The sequence below is a fragment of the Cydia strobilella genome, chromosome 21, assembly GCF_947568885.1.
Source record: "Cydia strobilella chromosome 21, ilCydStro3.1, whole genome shotgun sequence".
In the NCBI taxonomy this organism is placed as follows: domain Eukaryota; kingdom Metazoa; phylum Arthropoda; class Insecta; order Lepidoptera; family Tortricidae; genus Cydia; species Cydia strobilella.
Window position 1 is genome coordinate 11913582 of NC_086061.1, and position 21446 is coordinate 11935027.

The 21446-nt window shown below is 38.4% G+C and overlaps 4 protein-coding genes and 1 non-coding gene across 5 annotated transcripts in view; 4 read left to right on the top strand and 1 right to left on the bottom strand.

Annotated features, from left to right (window-relative positions):
* Positions 1-17747, bottom strand: part of LOC134751159 (gastrula zinc finger protein XlCGF57.1-like) — a 51359-nt gene extending 33612 nt beyond the window's left edge. Inside the window, exon 1 of the mRNA XM_063686527.1 lies at positions 17460-17747. Within this exon, the coding sequence (XP_063542597.1) occupies positions 17460-17715 (256 nt within the window). The 5' untranslated portion in view covers positions 17716-17747. The remainder of the gene's footprint in view (positions 1-17459) is intronic.
* LOC134751077 (zinc finger protein 382-like) lies at positions 73-3759 on the top strand. The gene is made up of 2 exons (XM_063686421.1): positions 73-378; positions 3378-3759. Exons 1-2 carry the CDS (start codon positions 165-167, stop codon positions 3755-3757), a joined length of 594 nt encoding a protein of 197 aa, XP_063542491.1. The 5' UTR covers positions 73-164; the 3' UTR covers positions 3758-3759.
* Positions 3056-3127, top strand: Trnaa-ggc (transfer RNA alanine (anticodon GGC)). The gene has a single exon. It is a non-coding gene; the product is annotated as a tRNA-Ala (tRNA).
* LOC134751221 (zinc finger protein 260-like) lies at positions 3843-9864 on the top strand. The gene is made up of 2 exons (XM_063686605.1): positions 3843-3888; positions 7085-9864. Exons 1-2 carry the CDS (start codon positions 3843-3845, stop codon positions 8998-9000), a joined length of 1962 nt encoding a protein of 653 aa, XP_063542675.1. The 3' UTR covers positions 9001-9864.
* Positions 17748-18068: 321 nt separating the features above from the next.
* On the top strand, positions 18069-19335 carry LOC134751185 (uncharacterized). Its single transcript, XM_063686560.1, has 2 exons — positions 18069-18853; positions 19217-19335. Exons 1-2 carry the CDS (start codon positions 18491-18493, stop codon positions 19220-19222), a joined length of 369 nt encoding a protein of 122 aa, XP_063542630.1. The 5' UTR covers positions 18069-18490; the 3' UTR covers positions 19223-19335.
* The last annotated feature ends 2111 nt before the right edge of the window (positions 19336-21446 follow it).

The following is a 21446-nucleotide window of genomic DNA, read 5'->3' on the forward strand; positions in this document are numbered from 1 at the left end:
TCTATTCTTTTTCTTGGTGACGCTAACACTTGCGTCATACACATTTTATTTTGCTAGATATGAAAAACCACAACATTCCTTCTATGGTAGTGTGAGGCTCCACAGATCATGTGCTACTTGCATTGCAGGTTCTCACTGTTACCAGCTTGTGAGCGCACAACGACATGCCTCTAGAGACAGCATGTGTTCAGGCAGAGGCGGTGTGTGTGAAGACAGAGCCCAAAGATGTGTGTGTGAAGGAGGAGCGGGAGCGTGAGGACAGTGCCTGGCAAGGAGTGAGCGCAGCAGCCGCAGAGGCTGGACTGTATATTGATCATGAGGTCAAGGACGAGCTCGTGCTGGGCCCCGAGGAGTATTTCCGCCCACAAGTGTTTCAAGGTCTGTTTATGAGAAAATCTGCTCTTGAATATCAAACCCTATTAACTTGCTTACCTTACACTGTAGCTACTTTGCATCAAGAAATTTTATACATTGGATTACTATGTAATATAGGACATAATCATTGTCAAACATTCTTGGCTGTGACATTACTTGTTTTTTTAATGTCAAATGATGAAATTATTAACACAAACAAAACAAACAAATTATTCAGGCCATTTAAATTGTTGCAACTTGGTACTACAGAACGGCTTACATTTTTCAATGTATATTCTCTCCTATTTCAATAGGGATATTGACGTGAATCGCGAATAAACATCATGTTATGTTTTTAACATAGCAGGGAATATTAATTACAATGCTGAAAATGATATTTTGTAAGTGCAGATATGCATAACAAATTAGTTAATAGTACATTATGATACAAGTGTGCTAAGTTGGTCATCATACACGAGGCGATATGTGCAATAAGAAAGCCGATGTGTGTAATGACCAATGCACACGCGTTTCATACGACATTTTTCAACACACTTGCGAGAAAAAAAAGAAACTTTCATATTAATCAAATTTTAATAGTTAAAACAGTATTGTGTGTTTCATCTGTCATACTCGTACTGCCGGCCGGCCCTCGCTCGCCTCGGCCGCGGGCGGCGCGGCGGGCGGGCGCGCCCGTGCCCGCCAGTCCGACCAATTAAAAAAGGCTCCCTTTCCATGCATATTATTAGCAATCAATTAGCTTCTTAACTCAGTCGGATAATATAATGAAAAAGCACGAGTGGAAAAATACACTGAAAGAGCACGCGTGTTTAATATCTAGGATTACGAGCCAAAAATCGGTGGAATAAAAACGTCGTTTTGAGCAAGCGTGTTGAAAAAATATTTGAAATAATGCCCAGTATCACGTGACTGCAAACGCCAATCGAAGCGCGTTACGTCACGGTGTCAGATGTCCCACAGACAAGTTGTGAAACCTCACCGTAATCCATACGTATGTCACCAACAGATAGACCCTTGTGGATACCCTGGTTTGATTCTGCCAACCTCTCTAGAAAAGTGTTAGTCTCAGCTTTCCGAGTCCGGTCCGGACACATCCCTACAAACAAATTTCTGTGTATGATGGGTGTTAAATCGTCACCACTGTGTGCAAACTGTCAGAAGACTGATGACTTGTCTCACGTGTTGTTGGAATGCGACCGGAATACGGACTTGAGAAAAAGGATTTTTGGTAGTCTGGGCTCCATGCACAATGGACAGATCAATTGTTGGTTGGCAGAGCCTATATCGGACAAAGCAATCAGTGTTTACCACTTTATTGACCTCTCCCTTGAGTAGGGAACTATGATAGCACCCATGAGGCTGACATGTTCACCTAGAGTGTCCAAAGCCTCCATAAAAACCAGATTTAAAAAAAAAAAAGAGTGGATGTTCAAAAACTGTATGTATTTTTTATTTCACTATTAGACATTTATTAGTATTACGTATAAAAAATATTGTTATACAATATTAAGTATAATATTTTTTTGTTTAATTTATTTATAACACAAACAGTCATAATATGCATGTTACATATGTTGTACACAATGTACAAAAATTGAGAAGCGATACAAACAGACCTGGAGGTTCATAAAAACAATATTAATAAAATAAAAAGGTAGGTAAGAAGTGTAAGAACAACTGTAGTAGTTTAAGAATACATAACTAAGCATACGATCAAGGAACAATGAATACGGGCCAAGCTGTGTAGTTATAGCTACACAAACAGACCCATCCCCAAAGCCCCTGAGTGTACATTATTAATATATGTCGAAATGTATTGCTACTGTTAAGAATTACTAAAAGAATTTACGTCTTACTAGCATTTTTGGACTAGACAAGGAATTATTAAAAGGATCAATATCAAACAAATATTTATTATAGAAACTGGGGACTCGTCTGAAAAAGGTATGCCTAGAATAGTTCTTACGAGAAAAGCTCACATGGAATAAAGATCTAGGTCGTAAGGGGAGACGCGGACAACCAAACGTCACTAATTTTAGGAGATCAAGACAGTTGATGTTACCTTTAAGAATTTTAAACAGGAACATAATATCTAAGTAAATACGATTAAGGAAAGAAGGGACACAAAAGTGCTTTGCCGCTAATGCTGAATTTTCAAATGTACCTGTTCTGTAAGCTGTATTTATTTGTTATTAAATAAATAATATGTTATATAATACGATATTTCACTAAAAAATCTTTTAAATTATTTGGCTGAATGGAACTATCATTGCCACGTTGGCTGTCGGAAATTTTGAGTTTTACCGGCGCCCGCTGTATGCACTCAAAATTTAGTTGTATCAAAAAAAAATTTCTTAAATTGTAGCCGTATATGTTTTTGTATGAAATTAGTTATTGTGATTAATTTTTGCAATGTATTTATCATCGCTGAACGTAATGTATAGTGCCGAATTAACAATATCATTAAAGTTCAAGGCAAAATTCGTAACTGTAAGTGTAATAATATTGTCTTCGGTTACCGCGATAGTTACTCATGAAATAAAACTATGAAAACGGATTATATCGCGTATATTACGCGCGCGCGCATATTAAGGTTCACAACCTTGACCAGATGCAGATGCAGATGTCGCTAGTGACGTCGTCACAGTTGCAATGACTAAACTCGCGTTGAGTGACGGATGGTCAGCTGGCGCAATTGGTAACGCATTGGACCGGCAATCCAAGGATGTGGGTTCGAGTCCCACGTTGACCAGAGTTGATTGATCATCGTTGATTTTTTCATTGTGATTGACATCTGTATATACAATTTATAGATTGTAATAATGTGGTACGTCCCACAATAAAAAAGGAAAAAATATATTAACATTTAAATAAATTTAATGTTCGGGGAAAAGGCAGAACACCATTATTTTAACTTCGAGTTTTTTTAAGTTTGATTTTTTTTTTTTGCTATTGTGCTTGAATATTTGCCAAGAAACATAAATTGTTATTTTGTGTTTCAGTGCGTTCGGACAGCAGCGCCGCCCGCGCCAGGGAACAGTGCGCGATGGCTTGTTCCGTGGTGCTCGAGCGCCTCCGCGACGACGCGACTGTTCACAGAGGACACAAACCATATACCTGCGAACACTGTGGAAAACGTTTCAGAATCAAGTCTATCTTAAGGAAACATATTCAACTCACTCACTTAGCAATCGGGCCAAAACAATTTCCTGATTTTTGTGGTTCTACATTCGAATCTGAATCGCTTGCAATGGAACACGAGAAAAGAGGACATGGTGTAACAAATTGTATGAGTGCTAAACGTGAGTATACAACAAATTGTAAGGAAAGTTTACAGACTCATTTAAAGAGACACTCGTTTAAAATTGATTTACAGAAATAAATGATTCACACTGGAGAAAAGGCGTACTAATGTAGTTATTGTGACTACAAGGTGAAGTGCTAGTTTTATGTTACAAAGACTCGAAATGAAACATAATGCTAAATATGATGACCAGTGTGGCCTGGTGGGTAGTAACCCTGCCTGTGAAGCCGATGGTCCCGGGTTCGAATCCCGGTAAGGGCATTGATTTGTGTGATGAACACAAATATTTGTTCCTGAGTCATGGGTGTTTTCTATGTATATATGTATTTATCTATATAAGTATGTATATCGTCGCCTAGCAGCCATAGTACAAGCTTTGTTTAGTTTGGGGCTAGGTTGATCTGTGTAAGATGTCCCCTAATATTTATTTATTTATATATGTGAGAAGTATATCTACTGTGATTACAAGTGAAGCCAGAAAATTCCCTTTCGCAACGACCTTATGACACATACTGAGCATAAGCCATTTTCATGTAGCGATTGCGACTGCAGGTGCAGGCTGAACCAGCATAAATATACTTCAGTTTGGCCATAATTAATATTTTCCCTTATTATTATCGTCGACGGCGCGTCTTTCATTCCCCGGAGCAGTTTGTTTGCGTTTGCATCGATACACGCGCGCGTCGACTACGCGTGTAGTCTTGACTGCCGGGGCTTCCCCCGGGTGAAGGAGGGCTGCGGACGTGGGCGCTACACTATCTATGTGTATTTCAGTCAGATGCGGCACAGTCTTAAGTCTTTTAAAATGGAACTTTTCGACACGGAGAACTTCATAACTGAAACCTAAAACCGACCGCTTTTATGGAACTCGCCGTTGCCGGATTTTTTTACACAGTGTTAAAAAAGAAGGGAAGAAATATGTAATACATTTTGTGAGACTTTTGAGGACGAAACAAATAAAAAGAACCCATCGTGCTACTATTGAGGAGTCTCTGCTCAAAAAGGCAATTGGCCAGTGTGCCTGTATCGCTACAAACGCGCGTTGCTGGCTCGTCTGATTGTTCCTTAGGTCAAACAAAGCCGATTTGGTCCGGTAGCCACGAGATCGTACCGTGCCTACCCCCCAAAAAGGGAGGGGAAAAGGGTCGGCTCCCCAGGTTCAATCTATGCTATATTTCTTCCTGCTCTTATCAACTAGGGCAAGTAATATACCATTTTCGTATAATTTAGGGACGAGGAATTCATTTTTAAAATAATTGTTCTACTTTTTCATACAAAAAATAATTTTTGTGCAAAAAATGAAAATGTTATATAATTTTTGTGACATTTTTGGCTATTACAATCACAGTGTGGCGATTTGCACTAAATAAAAATTAGACAATGTAGCCCATTTATTCTTCATTTTAGAAAATATCACTTTTAAAGTAGGTATTCATACATTCTTTTCGTAAAAGAAAAAATATATAGTGCGTGGCGGTGACGATTTCCATACAAATGGAACTAAGGCCAATATCAAAGATTAAAAATGTTTACAAAAAAAAACCGGCCAAGTGCGAGTCGGACTCGCGCACGAAGGGTTCCGTACCATTACGGAAAAAACAGCAAAAAAAATCACGTTTGTTGTATGGGAGCCCCATTTAAATATTTATATTATTCTGTTTTTAGTATTTGTTGTTATAGCGGCAACAGAAATACATCATCTGTGAAAATTTCAATTGTCTAGCTATCACGGTTCATGAGATACAGCTTGGTGACAGACGGACAGCGGAGTCTTAGTAATAGGGTCCCGTTTTTACCCTTTGGAACCCTTAATACACTAAATTTGGCATTTTTTAAGTAAAAATATTATGTTTTAATGATTTTTCCATGCGTTTTTGCCCTTTTATGGCACAAATTTGGCATTTATCTTTTAAATCATACAAACTTTCGCCCCCCCCCCCCATTTCACCCCCTGAAGGGTTGATATTTTCAAATTTTATTCTATAATTAACTTATACCTATTATAATTAATCGATGTTCAAACTTTCAGCTTAAAATTTTTAGTAGTTTAGGATCTACATGTGTTCGAGTTAAAGACATTTTTATTTTATAATATCCCATACATTAAAATATCTAACAAAACTCTACCTTACTCTGTTTACTTCCGAGCATCATACAATCTAAACCACTTAAGATGTGAAGCTGAAATTTTCAACATTAGTCAAATACGACCGGCTTAAGTATATGATAGAATAATATTTTATAAAATGAACCCTTAAGGGGGTGAAATGGGGGGATGACAGTTTGTATGTAAGAAAAATGAAAACAACAAATTTGTACCAAAAAAGGGCAAAAATGCATGAAACAATCATTCAAACATACTTTAAAAACGCCAAATTCAGTGTTTTTGTAAACATTTTTAATCCTTGACTTTGGCCATAGTTCCATTTGTATGAAAATCGTCACCACCACGCATTATAAATTATTTTTTTCCTACAAAAAAATTTATATATACCTCCTTGGAAATGATGTATTCCAGGATGAAGAATAAATGGGCAGCTTTGTCCAATTTTTTTATTTAGTGTAAATTGCCACACTATAAATAAATCTGAATAAAGAAATAATTTATTTATTATTATTATAATTGTAACAGCCAAAATTGTCACAAAAATTACATTACATTACATTGAATGTTAGCATGTAAGGTTTATCTGTTAGTGCTAATATTACATATTAAATAAATGAAATTAAATAAATTAAATTACATTTTCATGTTTTGCACAAAAATCATTTTTTGTATGAAAAGGTACAACAATTATTTCAAAAATGAATTCCTCGTCCCTAAATTATACGAAAATGATATATAACTTGCCCTTGTTGCTAAGACCCTGACGAATTAGACCTGGGGAGTCGACCGCTCCCCCCCCCCTCTTTTAGGGGGGGGGGGGGGTAGGCACCTTAAGGAACAATCGTGCCAAGCGGCATCGCCTGAGACCAAAGAGGATATAATAAGATAGAGCGGTACTGTCATAGTAAATTTTGTAACCACAGTAAAATCACTGCCATCTATCGACACACTTTAAAACTAAAAATGAAGATTTATAAAAATATGATAAAATGTATTTAAATATGGATAAACGATTTTTTTATTAGCATTAATTATTTTTATGATTTTGACCCATGTTCTTTCACTGATATGAATTAAAATTGTTAAATAACAAGTGCCTGAGACTAAAGTGCATACTGTTCCATACATTTAGTGTCGTTACTTACCCTACTAGTTTACACTTATTTCAATCTTGTGTTGTTTTTCCGAGTGTCACTCTTAAATGATACGGCGCCGATCGGACGAAACGTTGAGATGAATGTGAAATTCATTATACGCTAGATAATCTGTTTAAATTGTTTTGTTCATTTGTGTTCCAGTGTGCTCGGACGGCGTCTCCGCCCGCGCCAGGGAACAGCTCGCGATGGCTTGTTCTGTGGTGCTCGAGCGCCTCCGCGACGACGCGATGGTTGACAGTGGGAACAAACCATACGCTTGCGAACACTGTGGCAAGCGTTTTAGAAACAAGTATATTTTACGAGAACACATTCAACTCACGCATTCATCGACCGGACAAAAATCATTTGTTTGTGATTTTTGTAGTTCTACGTTTCAAACCGAATTGCTTGTAATAGAACACGAGAAAAGCGAACATGGTGTTTCAAATTTCATGTGTGCTGAATGTGAGTATACAACAAGTTCCAAGAAAAGTTTGGAGACTCATTTAAAGAGTCACTCTTTGGAGACTAATTTCAATTGTAGTCACTGTAGTTACACAAGTTCGTGTAAAAGTGACTTGCATAAACACCAAACAATACACATTGCTGGAGATCCTATTAAGTGTTGCGACTTTGATTTCAAATGCAGTGTTGAATCAAACTTGTCACGTCACCAGAAGACGCACAACCGGAGGCACCAGAGAATACTCACTGGAAAACAGCCTTACACATGTAGTTATTGCGACTACAAGTGCAGTAAAAGTTTTAATTTACGAGTACACGAAAGGACACATACTGGCGAGAAGCCTTTTCAGTGTAGCCACTGTGATTACAAAAGCAGTCTGAAGACACTCTTACAACAACACCTGATGGTACATACTGGGGTGTGGCCATTTCAGTGTAGCCACTGTGATTACAAATCCAGTCGAAAGTCACACTTAGAAAGACATCTGATGATACATACTAGGGCGAAGTCATTTAAATGTAGCAAATGCGACTACAAGAGCAATGATAGAGGAGATTTACGAGTTCACCAAAGAATACACAATAAAGAGAAACGGTACACATGCAGTCATTGCGACTACAAGTGCAGTTATAGCTCAGCCTTACGAAGTCACGAAAGGACTCATACTGGCGAGAAGCCTTTTCAGTGCAGCCAATGTGATTACAAATGCAGTCAGAAGTCACACTTACAAAAACATCTGATGATACATACTGGGGCAAAGCCATTTCAGTGTAGCCACTGTGATAACAAATTCAGTCAGAAGTCACACTTACAACAACACCTGATGATGCATACTGGGGCGAAGCCATTTCAGTGTAGCCACTGTGATTACAAATTCAGCCGGAAGTCACACTTACAAAATCACCGGAGGATACATACTGGGGCAAAGCCATTTAAATGTAGCATCTGCGATTACAAAAGCGCACAGAAATCAGCATTACAGACGCACCTGAGGAGACACACTGGAGAAAAGTCTTTCAAATGTAGTAATTGTGACTACAAGTGCAGTGATATTTCAGGCTTACGAAGTCATGAAAGGCGACATACTGGCGATAAGAATTTTCAGTGTAGCCACTGTGGTTACAAATGCAGACAGAAAGCATACTTACAACAACACCTGATGATACATACTGGGGAGAAGCCATTTCAGTGTAGCCAATGTGATTACAAATGCAGTAGGAAATCACACTTAAAAGAACACCTGATGATACATACTGGGGTGAAGCCATTTCATTGTAGCCACTGCGATTACAAAAGCGTACAGAAATCAACATTACAGAGGCACCTGAGGATACACACTGGAGAAAAGCTTTTCAAATGTAGTAATTGTGACTACAAGTGCAGTGATAATTCTGCCTTACGAAGTCATGAAAGGCGACATACTGGTGAGAAGATTTTTCAGTGTAGCCACTGTGATTACAAATGCAGTAAGAAATCAAACTTAAAAACACACCAGAGCATACATACTGGAGAAAGGCCTTACAAATGTAGTCATTGCGAATACAAGTGCAATCAGAAATCCAGCCTACGACGTCACCAGAAGACGCATGCTGGAACGAAGCCTACAAAGTAGTAAGTGCGAAAGCCTAAAAAGTACAACTGCAGCCTGAAACAGCACCTGCGACGACACCAGATGATACGCGGAAGAGAACCCATATTATAGGTATCGTTCGCGTATGTCTTCTTTTGATCTAAATCGGAAAGTTAAACCTGACATTGACATTTCAGCTGCTGTGCTGCCCCCTACAGTACAAACATAATGTACTTGTACAAATGTAATCACTGCAATTACGCGAGTCAATTTAATATGTTTTAGAAATATGCCTAAAATTAAGATACAGTGGTGAAACTAGTGAAGTTAAATGTATTAGTGTCGATCCGCTAGATAGTGCAGTGAGTGAGCGCTGGGGGTGAAGTGGTCAGGGCTAAAATTGCGAAAATTGAAGTTCGCAAATTGCGGGCATCCTTCTCTGTCCCTCTAATTACGCCTCAATTGAAGTAAAAGAGAAAACGCCCGCAATTTGCCAGTTCCAAGCCGGAGGTCGTAGGCTCAAACTGCTGACACGAAGTACCACCGAATTTCTTCATGTACAGTCGCCATCAGATATCAGCGGCCACGGTGCTCACAAATATATCAACACGCCTCTATTGTCAATGCATTAGTGTGTGTTCACATATTTTTGAGCACCTCGACAGCTCCGATATATCTGATGGCGACCGTACATCACTTGATACTTACCAGTTCATATGTAGTTGGCTTGCTGGAGGAAAATATCGCAAATTAACTTACTAAAGTTATTGAACTTCATGTCACTGTCATGAGAACAATAACCCTAACCTTCTTATGCAGTGAGATCTACATCTCTCCCGCTCTTGCAATAGTGGAGTGACAGAGATGGAGATAATCTATACAATTCTCGAGGGACGCGGTGCCAATTGCGGCCTGAGGCTGCTGCGTGTTAGAAAATATAAATAATTACTTTTCCCCTCACTAGCTCGGAAAGCCGTCTTTTATCCTTTAAAACAAGCGGGGAAAAACGCATTTTATCCACTAGTGGGGAAAGTAATTTGACCTTGGATGGAGCGTGTTTAAGTAGCTTGACAGATAACAAAACGTAAAACGCTCATAATAATGGTTCGTTCGATATTAATTATCATTAGATAAATGATTTGAAAAATCTAATAAAAAATACCAGATTTAGCTTTATTTAATGATCTTAAGTCATAAACCTTAAATTTCCATAATAAACGTTTGTTTTTTAATAATTATGTTAAATATAATTCTGAACGCACAAGTTAAGTCGATGCTATTTCAAAACGCATCATTGACATTTCATACGTCAGAAATGTCAACATTGACAACAAAAATTTTGCTTTAAAACTTCTCACGTAAAAGCACAGAATTTGGAGAGTTTTTTGTTATAATATCGTAAAAAAATGAGTGATTCCAGTTGATGAAGATGATCTAACGCCTGTGAATGTTGCACTTTCCTCGCTATAGTGAAGGGAAAAGTTTTGTGTTACACACGGGTGCAAATGTATTTTACTTCTCGTGTGTTAAAACACTCGCTACGCTCAGGATTCTCTTTTAGAACCACTCGCTTCGCTCGTGGTTCAACTATAGAATCCTTTCGCTTGCTCGTGTTTCAATTCCACACTCGCGGGTAAAATACAACTTTGCACCCTTGTATAACAAATAACTATTGTATTCTACTGTTAATGATTAGAATTAATTGATAATTGATTGATGTGTATCCTTTAATAAAAACTATTATTCTATTCTACTTGTTTTCCTTACCATTCCTATACACTCGGCCGTATAGCACCTTCTCTGTCGCCCGTCTCGGGCTGTCACGTCGGCGACATGTCGTCGTCGAGGGCGCCACAGAGCAGACACAAGTACTGCGTCGCGCTCACACTACTTATATACTTACTCATGGAATCCCCACACACCAACAACGCTGAACGAGCGAAGATATGACTTGAATTACACCTCGCTTATGCTCATTACTCGAGGTGATTCCGTCACCTCAAAGCAAATTACAGAAGATTCTCTCAGAATGTATTTTTACGTGTAACCTTTAGGTCTAAGTTTCTAGAGTTCTATATAGTTATCTGGGGCATTCTACGAGAATATCATTTACGAAATACTTTTTCCTTGTCTGTCATATTATCATACAGAACGGCCACGCACCGCCCCGCCCGGACTCGAATGACCTCGCCCCGCGACAGAAATCTGGCGGATACTAGTACTATTTTTAAGCAACTTACACTATGATGCATGACGCGTGTACAGACGTGCCGTTCACACATAGAAACGCAAGTGATTTTTGATGTATAGCGTGTCCGCCCTGTGTCAAAAGCGAAAAGCTCGAGACTATACTGCCAATTTGTTAACCACGTTATGAAATATATCCAGACCAAATATCGCTTTCTCATCAGCATTTGAAGAATGGCATTTCGTATGCGACATTCTCGCGGATTGCGCCATCTGTGGTCGCGGTGTATACCCGTTTGTCCTCGCCGGGCACAGATGTGAACAGGCATTCATATCCCCATCTGTCCCCGCCTCGTGTGGCAGCGATCACGAGGGGCGGGGTCAAATACACCGTAATCGGAGCACTGAGCAACGAGAGATTTTGTGCAAACTGAAAGGTAGGTACTGCGTTGTATTGTCCTTCTTGGTCTAGTTCTACTACTAGGTACTAGGTTCGGCTATTAGAGACCATCAGGGACCGGCCCGCTATCCCTTATCGGGGTTTTATAAGGGTATTGCATAAGGCTTAACTCACCATACCCTTTGCCAGACGAAACCCTTTGTTTTGCTTTAAACTACGAGCCCAGTATAAAAATATGATAAACCAGCCAGCTTGTAAATCTGATATTTATAGGAAAAATGCGTATAACATGTGTATTGTTCAATAACCTCCCTCATGAATTGAGAATATTGTATGGGAATGAATTTAAGAAAGAATTGACTAGGTGGCTACAAGAACATTGCTTTTATACTATTAAGGACTATTTAAATTACAAATTGTACTATTAAAGTTTTACTTGACATAACTCTGACATATCAATCCATTTTATTTTACCTTAATTTTTTAATGTGCAATTTATAAGTATTTCTATTTTTAATTTTATTTGTAATGAATTGACGTTGTTGTATTAGGATTATTTAAATTATATGCATGTACCTGATGTACCCTACTTGTAAATGTAATTTACAAACGTTTTGCATGTTGGCTTTATGTCGACTGAATACTGACTCTAAAACTGTATTAAGACCTAGTTGTAACGTATTCTGGCAAATAAACATTTCTATTCTATTCTATTCTAAAAAACCCTTGTATAAAGCTACCACATTTGAGTAATCGGTAGCCCAAATACCCTTACAAAACCCTTATCATCCGCTCACCAACACCTTGCATATTGCTTATAAGGGTTAGCCTTATAAAGGGCTTCCCTTTTAGCATATAAGCGTGCTAATTTAAGTCATCTACCTTGTTCATAAAGTACACATTACTTCGAATCCGAGCGATCGTCGGCGGCGACGGCGGCGTTCTTTGACTAGGCACGTATTTTCTTTCCTTTTCATACACTACCGTAGATATATACTAATCCTGTCTCTTTCACGCAAAGGGAAACCTTTATAAAAAGCGCTTAAAGATAAGGGTAACCCTTATTAAGAGCTAGCCTTATTTTTGGTTAGCTTTTCGGCAAGGGTTAGTCAAAGGTAAGGGTATGAATGGGCTTGCAGTTCAAAAGGGAATGTCTTTCAATGTGTTAGCCGTGTTTAAGTGTCGCCCATTGAAAGGGTTGTCCGGTCCCTGGAGACCATAGTGCACAATTACAACTAGCCTCGAGACCAATACTTGCCGTGGAGGAGTTTCATTCTGGTCTTTATGAGCAGTTCAATTTCGTCAAACATCACTGTCTAGATGTTTTAGATTATAAGATTGATAAGGACATCCTTACACAAATAAGCCCCACCGTGAGCACGCTTGTATTGTAGGTACTCAGATAAAGACATAGAATACAACCCATATAACCATAAACACAACAATAGTTATTTGTTATACAACTTTGCACCTCACTATAGCGAGGAAAGTGCAACATCCACAGGCGTTAGATCATCTTCATCACTGGAACCACTCATTTTTTTACGATATTATAACGGAAAACTCTGGAAGTTGTGTATTTTTACGCGAGTCGGTGAGAAAAGTTTTTAAGTAAAAAATTTGTTTACAATGTGCAATGTTGACATTTCTGACGTATGAAATGTCAAGGATGCGTTTTGAAATTGCATCGACTTAACTTGTGCGTTCAGAATTATATTTAACATCATTATAAAAAAACAAACGTTTCTTATGGAATTTTAAGGTTTATGACTTAAAATCATTAAATAAAGCTAAATTTTATGTTTTTTATTAGATTCTCAAACCATTTATTTAATGATAATTAATATCGAACGAACCATTATCATGAGTCTACTGTCAAGCTACTTAAACACGCTCCATCCAAGGTCAAATTACTTTCTCGTTTAAATACCCGTATAAAACGCGTTTTTCCCCGCTTGTTTTAAAGGTTAAAAGACAACTTTCCGAGCTAGTGAGGGGAAAAATTAATTATAAACTTACAATAAAAAGTAACCTAAAATTAAAACTACCTACAAAATTAAAACTAATACCTAAAAAAGAAATAAAACATAACATGGGTGACCTAGCCTAATATGTATATATTAGGCTAGATCACCCAGGTCCGAGCCCTGTGAAAGGGTTCCCATAAGGCTGGCTGCGTTCCCCCTTTGGATGGCTATGCCGATCCGTTGGGCGAGGAACGAGCCAGCCCTACGGTCCCCGGTGACCTCGCAGATTTTTCTAGCCAGCTGCCGAAATAATTTGTGAGCGCTGCGAGTGCAAATGCCGCAAATATATGCCGGCAGTGAGAGCCATATATTTGCGGCATTTTGCCGCCTCAGCCGCTGCGTCCGCCCCGCCCGCTCTCAATGATGTTGAACCTAGGTGGGACGGTGCCAGGGTCAACACACGTTGCGTCCCAAATAAGGGGCCGTCCGACACTCCAGGGCACAAGGGTCGTTCCGTCGGGTCTCTTGCCATCGTCACGCGCGAGGCCAGGTGGTTCTGGAATGGCTGGAACGTTGGCGCTGACGAAGGCCCGACGGAGGATGTCATTGAGGCAGGCATGGCGTGAGAGGCGGCCGGCACTCTTAGAACACGATAAACCGTGGTGTCCAAGGCTGTCCACAAAAGTTCCGCAAGGGCAGCGATGGGGTGATACAATGTTGGATCCCAGACGAAGACCGACAGCCAGCCGGAGGGTATTGTTGTCGAGTAATGTACCAAGTTGGAGGAGGGGAGAGCATGTAACCATTCTAGTTTTTAAATAGTTTATTAGAATGACACAGATGAACCGAACATTCGGCGAACTCTATGTTCGGCCCATCTCTATATATAATCTTCATAGTAGTATGAGTGTATATATGCAGGTTCTATTCAGATCTCTGCTCCGTCGCTGTCGGTTATACGACAACTGCAGGAGATGGATACAGACACAGGCCTTAACAGTACTTATGACACTGGCATACTGCTCGAGACCCGGATACGTCCCGCGACTAGGGCTTCCAAGCCTGCTGGATCCGGCACACAGAAAACTCTCATAGGTAGTTGTAAATGACTCTCTACATCACCTACTCGGGAATGGGCTTTTTCTTCCCTGCTAGGAGGGATCAAAATAACACATTTTAGGACACTATTTTTATATTTGTTTACATACTATTTTTTAATTTTTTTCGCTTAAATTATATTTTGAAACAAAACAATTTGTCACATGGTAGCAAAATTATTTCCATCTTAGGCGCAACACACTTGAATCCCTCACTACGCTCAGGATTCTATTTTAGTATCCTTCGCTACTCTCGGGATTTTATTATAGAACCCTTCGCTTTGTTTAGGACTCAATGTACGCCCCCGCCGTAAATATATTACCTATGTCATTTTGCCCCCTTATGACACTATCTACTATTTTATCTTCGTGAGAACCAGAAGCAGTTGATTTGTTTTCGAATATGAAACTTTTAGTTACTGTATAAGAGTTCTAAATATATTGAGGAATATGTACAGCGAAGTGCAAAATTGCACGGACACATTAGGAACGGAAATAATTCATAAAATAGTCTTGCGCTTTTGCAGCTGGGAATACAGTAACTGTACACATGGTCTCAGGAGGTTGGAATCGGAACAGGAGTCGTCGCAGAAATGTTGTTTTCTTAAGTGGATTTGTAACGTGTTCTTATGTCGACTTGCGTACTTGCAGTGCGTATATTCGTGGCGCTTCTGATCAGTGTGTATTCTCTGGAGACTACGTATTTTTTCTAATAAAGACTACATTTATACCGCTTATCTCCTGAATGTATCTTTTGGTGATTGCGCGATAACATCGTTACAATTCGGTTTGTAAATTTACATTTAAAGCATTATACTTATAATTAATTGTGTATAATTAATTTAGAGGAACGCGGCTGGGCGAGTAAAAGGTACCGTTGACGGGTAAACTTAGACTGATTTATTCCATATTAACTAAGTGCTTATAGATGATTGATCGTGATTCTACACCCTTAATCCACGCTATACAAACACTATCTGAACTGGATCAGCGCGCGAGCTAACGAATATCAAACTATCGTCACGCGCTGATGATATTTTGCTGATAATGTAGATATTTTATATGTTGTATATTTTATTGACATTGTTTAATATTATACCCGATTTTTTTTTTTTCCTAGCGTGTAAGTAAATTTGAAATTAGAATTTGTTTTGACATTTTTATGCGCATGTTTTTATAAGTATTTATGTTGAGGTTAGTTTTAATTAGTTTCCATGTTCCTACTCATATCTGTACTCCTAGCATGTAAGTGAATTGGTTTTAAACTGTAAACTTACATTGTTTCCAATAAATAATAAATAATTACATATAGTACATAAACTTCCTACATTTATTTATTGTTGCTAATTCATTGCGCCTGCAGGAGCCATTGTTTAAGTTTGCCTTGTAACACATGTGAGGAAGGTGCATCTCCGACACTGCCCGGTGCTTACTGTACACTAGAGGGCGGGAGGGAGCCTGGCCGTTTGGATTCCGCGAGCTTGTGGGCGGGGCGAGCTGGCCCGCGCTGTTGTTGCAAGCAGACTCTATTTTGTGTTAGCTGCTGTTGTTGCGATCTAAATATTGCCACTTGTTGGATTAATAAAGATGGAAGTGTTAGTATGCTAAATTGCCGAAAGTACTCGTGAGCAGAGACATCGTCAGGGACACCTGTTATTGCTCGAACAGCTCGCTTTTGGAATACAAATACTCTATGCCAGTCCGCTGCTACAGTCTGACGGCACTTGTAATCGCAAATGCCACATTGTTATTGTTTCGCCACAGTGTGCTTCGTCTGGTGTCTTTTTAAAAATGATTTCGATCTGCATTTGTAGTCGCAGATGCTACATTGAAATAGCTTCGCCCCGGTATGTATCATCAGGTGTCTTTGTAAGTCTGACTTCCGACTGCATTTGTAATCACAGTGGCTACACTGAAATGGCTTCGCCCCAGTATGTATTATCAGGTGTTGTTTTAAGTGTGACTTCCGACTAAATTTGTTATCACAGTGGCTACACTGAAATGGCTTCGCCCCAGTATGTATCATCAGGTGTTGTTGTAAGTGTGACTTCAGACTGCATTTGTAATCACAGTGGCGACACTGAAATGGCTTCGCCCCAGTATGTATCAATAGGTGTTGTTGTAAGTGTGACTTCAGACTGCATTTGTAATCACAGTGGCTACACTGACATGGCTTCGCCCCAGTATGCATAATCAGGTGTAGTTGTAAAAGTGAGTTCCGATTGCATTTGTAATCACAGTGGCTACACCGAAATGGCTTCGCCCCAGTATGTTTCATCAGGTGTCGTTGTAAGTCTGACTTCCGACTGCATTTGTAATCACAGTGGCTACACTGAAATGGCTTCACCCCAGTATGTTTCATCAGGTGCTGTTGTAAGTGTGACTTCCGACTAAATTTGTTATCACAGTAGCTACACTGAAATGGCTTCGCCCCAGTATGTATCATCAGGTGTTTTTGTAAGTTTGACTTCTGACTGCATTTGTAATCACAGTAGCTGCACGTAAAAGGCTTCTCGCCAGTATGTGTCCTTTCGTGTCTTCGTAACTTATAACTATCGCTGCACTTTTTGTCGCAATGACTACATGTGTAAGGTTTTTTTCTAGTGAGTATTCTCTGGTGCCTCCGGTTGTGCGTCTTCTGGTGACGTAGCAGATTTGATTCAACATTGGATTTGAAATCACAGTCGCTATACTTAATTGGATCTCCAGCAATGTGTATTGTTTGGTGTTTGTGTAAATCACTTTTACACGAACTTGTGTAACTACAGTGACTACAATTGAAATTATTCTCCAAAGAGTGACTCTTTAAATGAGTTTCCAAAGTTTTCTTGGAACTTGTTGTAAACTCACATTCAGCACACATGAAATTCGAAACACCATGTTCGCTTTTCTCGTGTTCTATTACAAGCAATTCGGTTTGAAACGTAGAACTACAAAAATCACAAGCAAATGGTTTTTGTCCGATCAATGAATGCGTGTCTTGCATGTGTTTTCGCACAATATACTTGTTTCTAAAACGCTTGTCACAGTGTTCGCAGGCGTATGGTTTGCCTCCACTGTGAACAGTCGCATCGTGGAGGCGCTCGAGCACCACGGAACAAGCCATCGCGAGCTGTTCCCTGGCGCGGGCGGAGATACCGTCCGAACACACTGGAACACAAAATAAGAAAACAATTTCAATGCGTATAATTAATTTAACAAACATCTCGATTCTCGACACAATTCGCAATATCTTTAATAATTAATACAAACGTGTTTACTATCAAGAACTGTTTTATTTAATATATAAAATATATAACATGGCGCTGCGGACAGGATGGTATGTCAAATAAAAAAACTTCAGGGACAAATAAAGAAAACTTGTATGGGACGCCATTTTCTATCAAAAACTAAAAATGGACATGTTGAGGCCGCCGGCGCCCCTGAGTCTTACAGGGAACAATATTAAACAGACTTTCCAGGATTGGAAGCAAAAGTTCCAACTCTATTTTGAGGCGAGTGGTGCGTCGGAAAGATTGTCCGAAAAACAGCAGTGTGCACTCCTGCTACACAGCGTGGGTGATGAGGGCCTCGTGGTATACAACACAATCGAAAATAAAGAGAAACTGACATATCAAGAAATACTGAAAAAATTGGAAGAACACTGTAGTCCACCGAGTAACGAAACATACAATAGACACATATTTTTCAACAGGAAGCAAAAAACAGGTGAAAACATAGAAGATTTCGTGACTGCACTCAAAAAACTTAGCTTAGACTGCAATTTCGAAAAACTCAAAGATGGACTAATTAGGGATCAGATTATAATAGGATTAATTGACAACGAACTGAAGGAAGACTTACTCAGTGTAACAGATTTGACTTTGGAAAGATGTATCAATATGAGCAGAGCGGCTGAAACTACAAAAGCTCAAATGGACAACATTAAGAACAAAAATGAAGTAGCAAGAATAGAAGTGGGAGCGGGACAAAGAAGAACCATGAAAAAGGAGCACTCTAGTGATAAAAGGCAGCCCTCCAGGAGCAGAACAAGAGACCAGTCATATAGTAGACAGCAGGGTCAAGCGCACACCAGGGACCATTCGTATGGTAGACAGCAGGGTCAAGCGAACACCAGACGACCTTGTGGCAAGTGTGGCAGACAACACGGATATGCAAAGTGCCCAGCATTCAACAAGAAGTGTGTGAAGTGCGGCAAATACAACCATTTTGCGGCTATGTGCCTAAACAAAAACTGTGGCTCTGTAAGTAAAAAAGACTGGTATATGAAATTAAAACTAAACAATGTAGAAACTATTTTTAAAATTGATACAGGTTCACAAGTTGATATAATAAATTCTGATATTGCTCGTAGATTGAATTTGACAGTGTGTCGACCTGATGAGGGACTGACTAATTTTGATGGTCAATAGAAATAGAAGGAACATGTAAAGGCACAATAAAATATAAGGATAAGGAATGTTTCACAACCTTGTATGTTACAAATTGTTGTAGAACAGGTGTCTTAAGCTATTACAGTGGAGTGAGACTAGGAATTGTAATACCTGTAGAGATAGTTAATGAAAATGTAAACAGTATAGTGCAAAAATATAACAATTTGTTTTCAGGTCTAGGTGAACTTCCATATGAATACAAAATAAAATTACAAGACAATAATATACCAATTGCTGAGCGACCCCGGAAAATACCATTTCAATTAGAAGGAAAAGTTAAAACTGAGCTGGACAAACTGGAGCAGGCAGGTGTTATAAGAAAAGTTAGTGAGCCAACGGAATGGGTAAATTCAATGGTAGTTACAAAGAAACCATGTGGTAATATAAGAATTTGCTTAGATCCTCAAAATTTAAATAAATACATAATTAGAGAACGGTATAAAATGAGCACTTTTGAGGAATTAGTAGCCAAAATGCCTTCTGCTAAATACTTTAGTGTCTTAGATGCATCAAAGGGATTTTACATGATTAAATTAAGTGAGGACAGTCAGTTATATACAACATTTAATGCTGGTAACTTTGGTAGATATTGTTACAAACGCTTACCCTTCGGTTTGAATTCAGCTCCGGAAGTATTCAGTAAATATTTTGCAGAAATTTTCAAAGACATTACAGGAGTAGAACAGTATGTTGATGAGCTTATAGTATGGGGGGAAACACTCGAACAACATAATGAAAGATTAAAGATGGTATTAGAAACAGCAGAGAAAATGGGTGTTAAATTTAATAAAGATAAATGTCAGTTTGGGGTAACAGAAGTGAAATATGTAGGACATATTTTGAGTGGTGACGGTATTAGACCTGATCCAGAGAAAGTTAGAGCTATTGTGAGTATGGAGGAACCCAAGAGTAAAAAACAATTGCAAACAATATTAGGAATTGTAACATATGTAGCAAAGTTTGTACCTAATTTGTCAGATGTAACTTATTCATTGAGGGAACTACTTAAAAAAGATTCTGAATTTGTATGGGGTGATAAACAGAAAAATGATTTTGAAAAGCTTAAACAAGTGTTAACTTCGCAACCAGTTTTAAAATACTTTGATATTAACACTCCGATAACTCTATCTGTCGACAGCAGTAGCACAGGGCTAGGTGCTGTCCTACTTCAGAATAATGCTCCTATAGCATATGCATCTAAAGCTTTAACAGAAACTCAAAGATCGTGGGCTCAAATCGAAAAGGAACTTTTAGCTGTAGTATATGGATGCCATAAATTCCACCAATATATTTATGGTAGACATGTACATGTAGAGTCAGACCATAAACCGTTAGAACATATTTTTAAAAAACCAATGAATGAGACTCCATTAAGATTACAAAGGCTAAGACTTCAATTACAAGGATATGACATAGAAATTAAATATAGACCTGGCAAAGAACTATTAGTAGCGGATGCTTTATCTAGAGCTTATGTAAATGACACCATATGTAATAAAGAACTTGATGAAAAAGTAGAAATGCATGTATGTTTAGTGAAACAAGGCATAAATTTAAGTAAAGAAACATGGGATAAATTAAAAATAGAAACTCAAAAAGATCAGGATTTGTGTTTGCTAATAAAATACATTCAAAGTTCATGGCCAACATCTAAGGAAATTCCTTTACAATTAAAATACTATCATTCCATAAAAGATGATCTCTATATTTCAGACGGATTAATTTTCAAAAATACTGCGGTTGTTGTACCTAAGTTATTAAGAAAGGAAATGCTTAGAAAGATTCATTACAGTCACTTAGGTATTGAGAAATGTAAAAGTAGAATCAGAGGTTTGCTATTTTGGCCATTTATGATCAAAGAATTAGAGGATTTAATTCAAAATTGTGATTTATGTTTAAAATATCAAAGAAATCACTCCCATGAACCACTAATGTTAAGAGAATTGAGTAATAAACCTTGGGACATAGTAGGAGCTGATATGTTTTTTATGAACAATAAAACTTACATGTTAATTGCAGATTATTTAACAAAATATGTTGAGCTTGTTGAATTGAAGGATCAATGCTCAGAGTGTCATATAAGGGCATTAAAGAGTGTATTTGCACGTTGGGGCATACCCAAAATATTGTATACTGATGATGGTTCTCAATATAGAAGTTGGCAATTTAAAGAATTTTGTAGAGAATGGGAATTTAAACATATAGCTTCCTCTCCCTATTATGCTAGATCTAATGGATTTATTGAAAGACAAATACAATCGATAAAAAAGATGTTTAAAAAATGTATAGAGGAAAAGAAAGATATTTACTTGGCCTTACTAGAATACAGAAATACACCTATTGATCAGGAGTTAGATTCTGCCAATGAGTTGCTTATTGGAAGACAAGTAACATCTTTCTTACC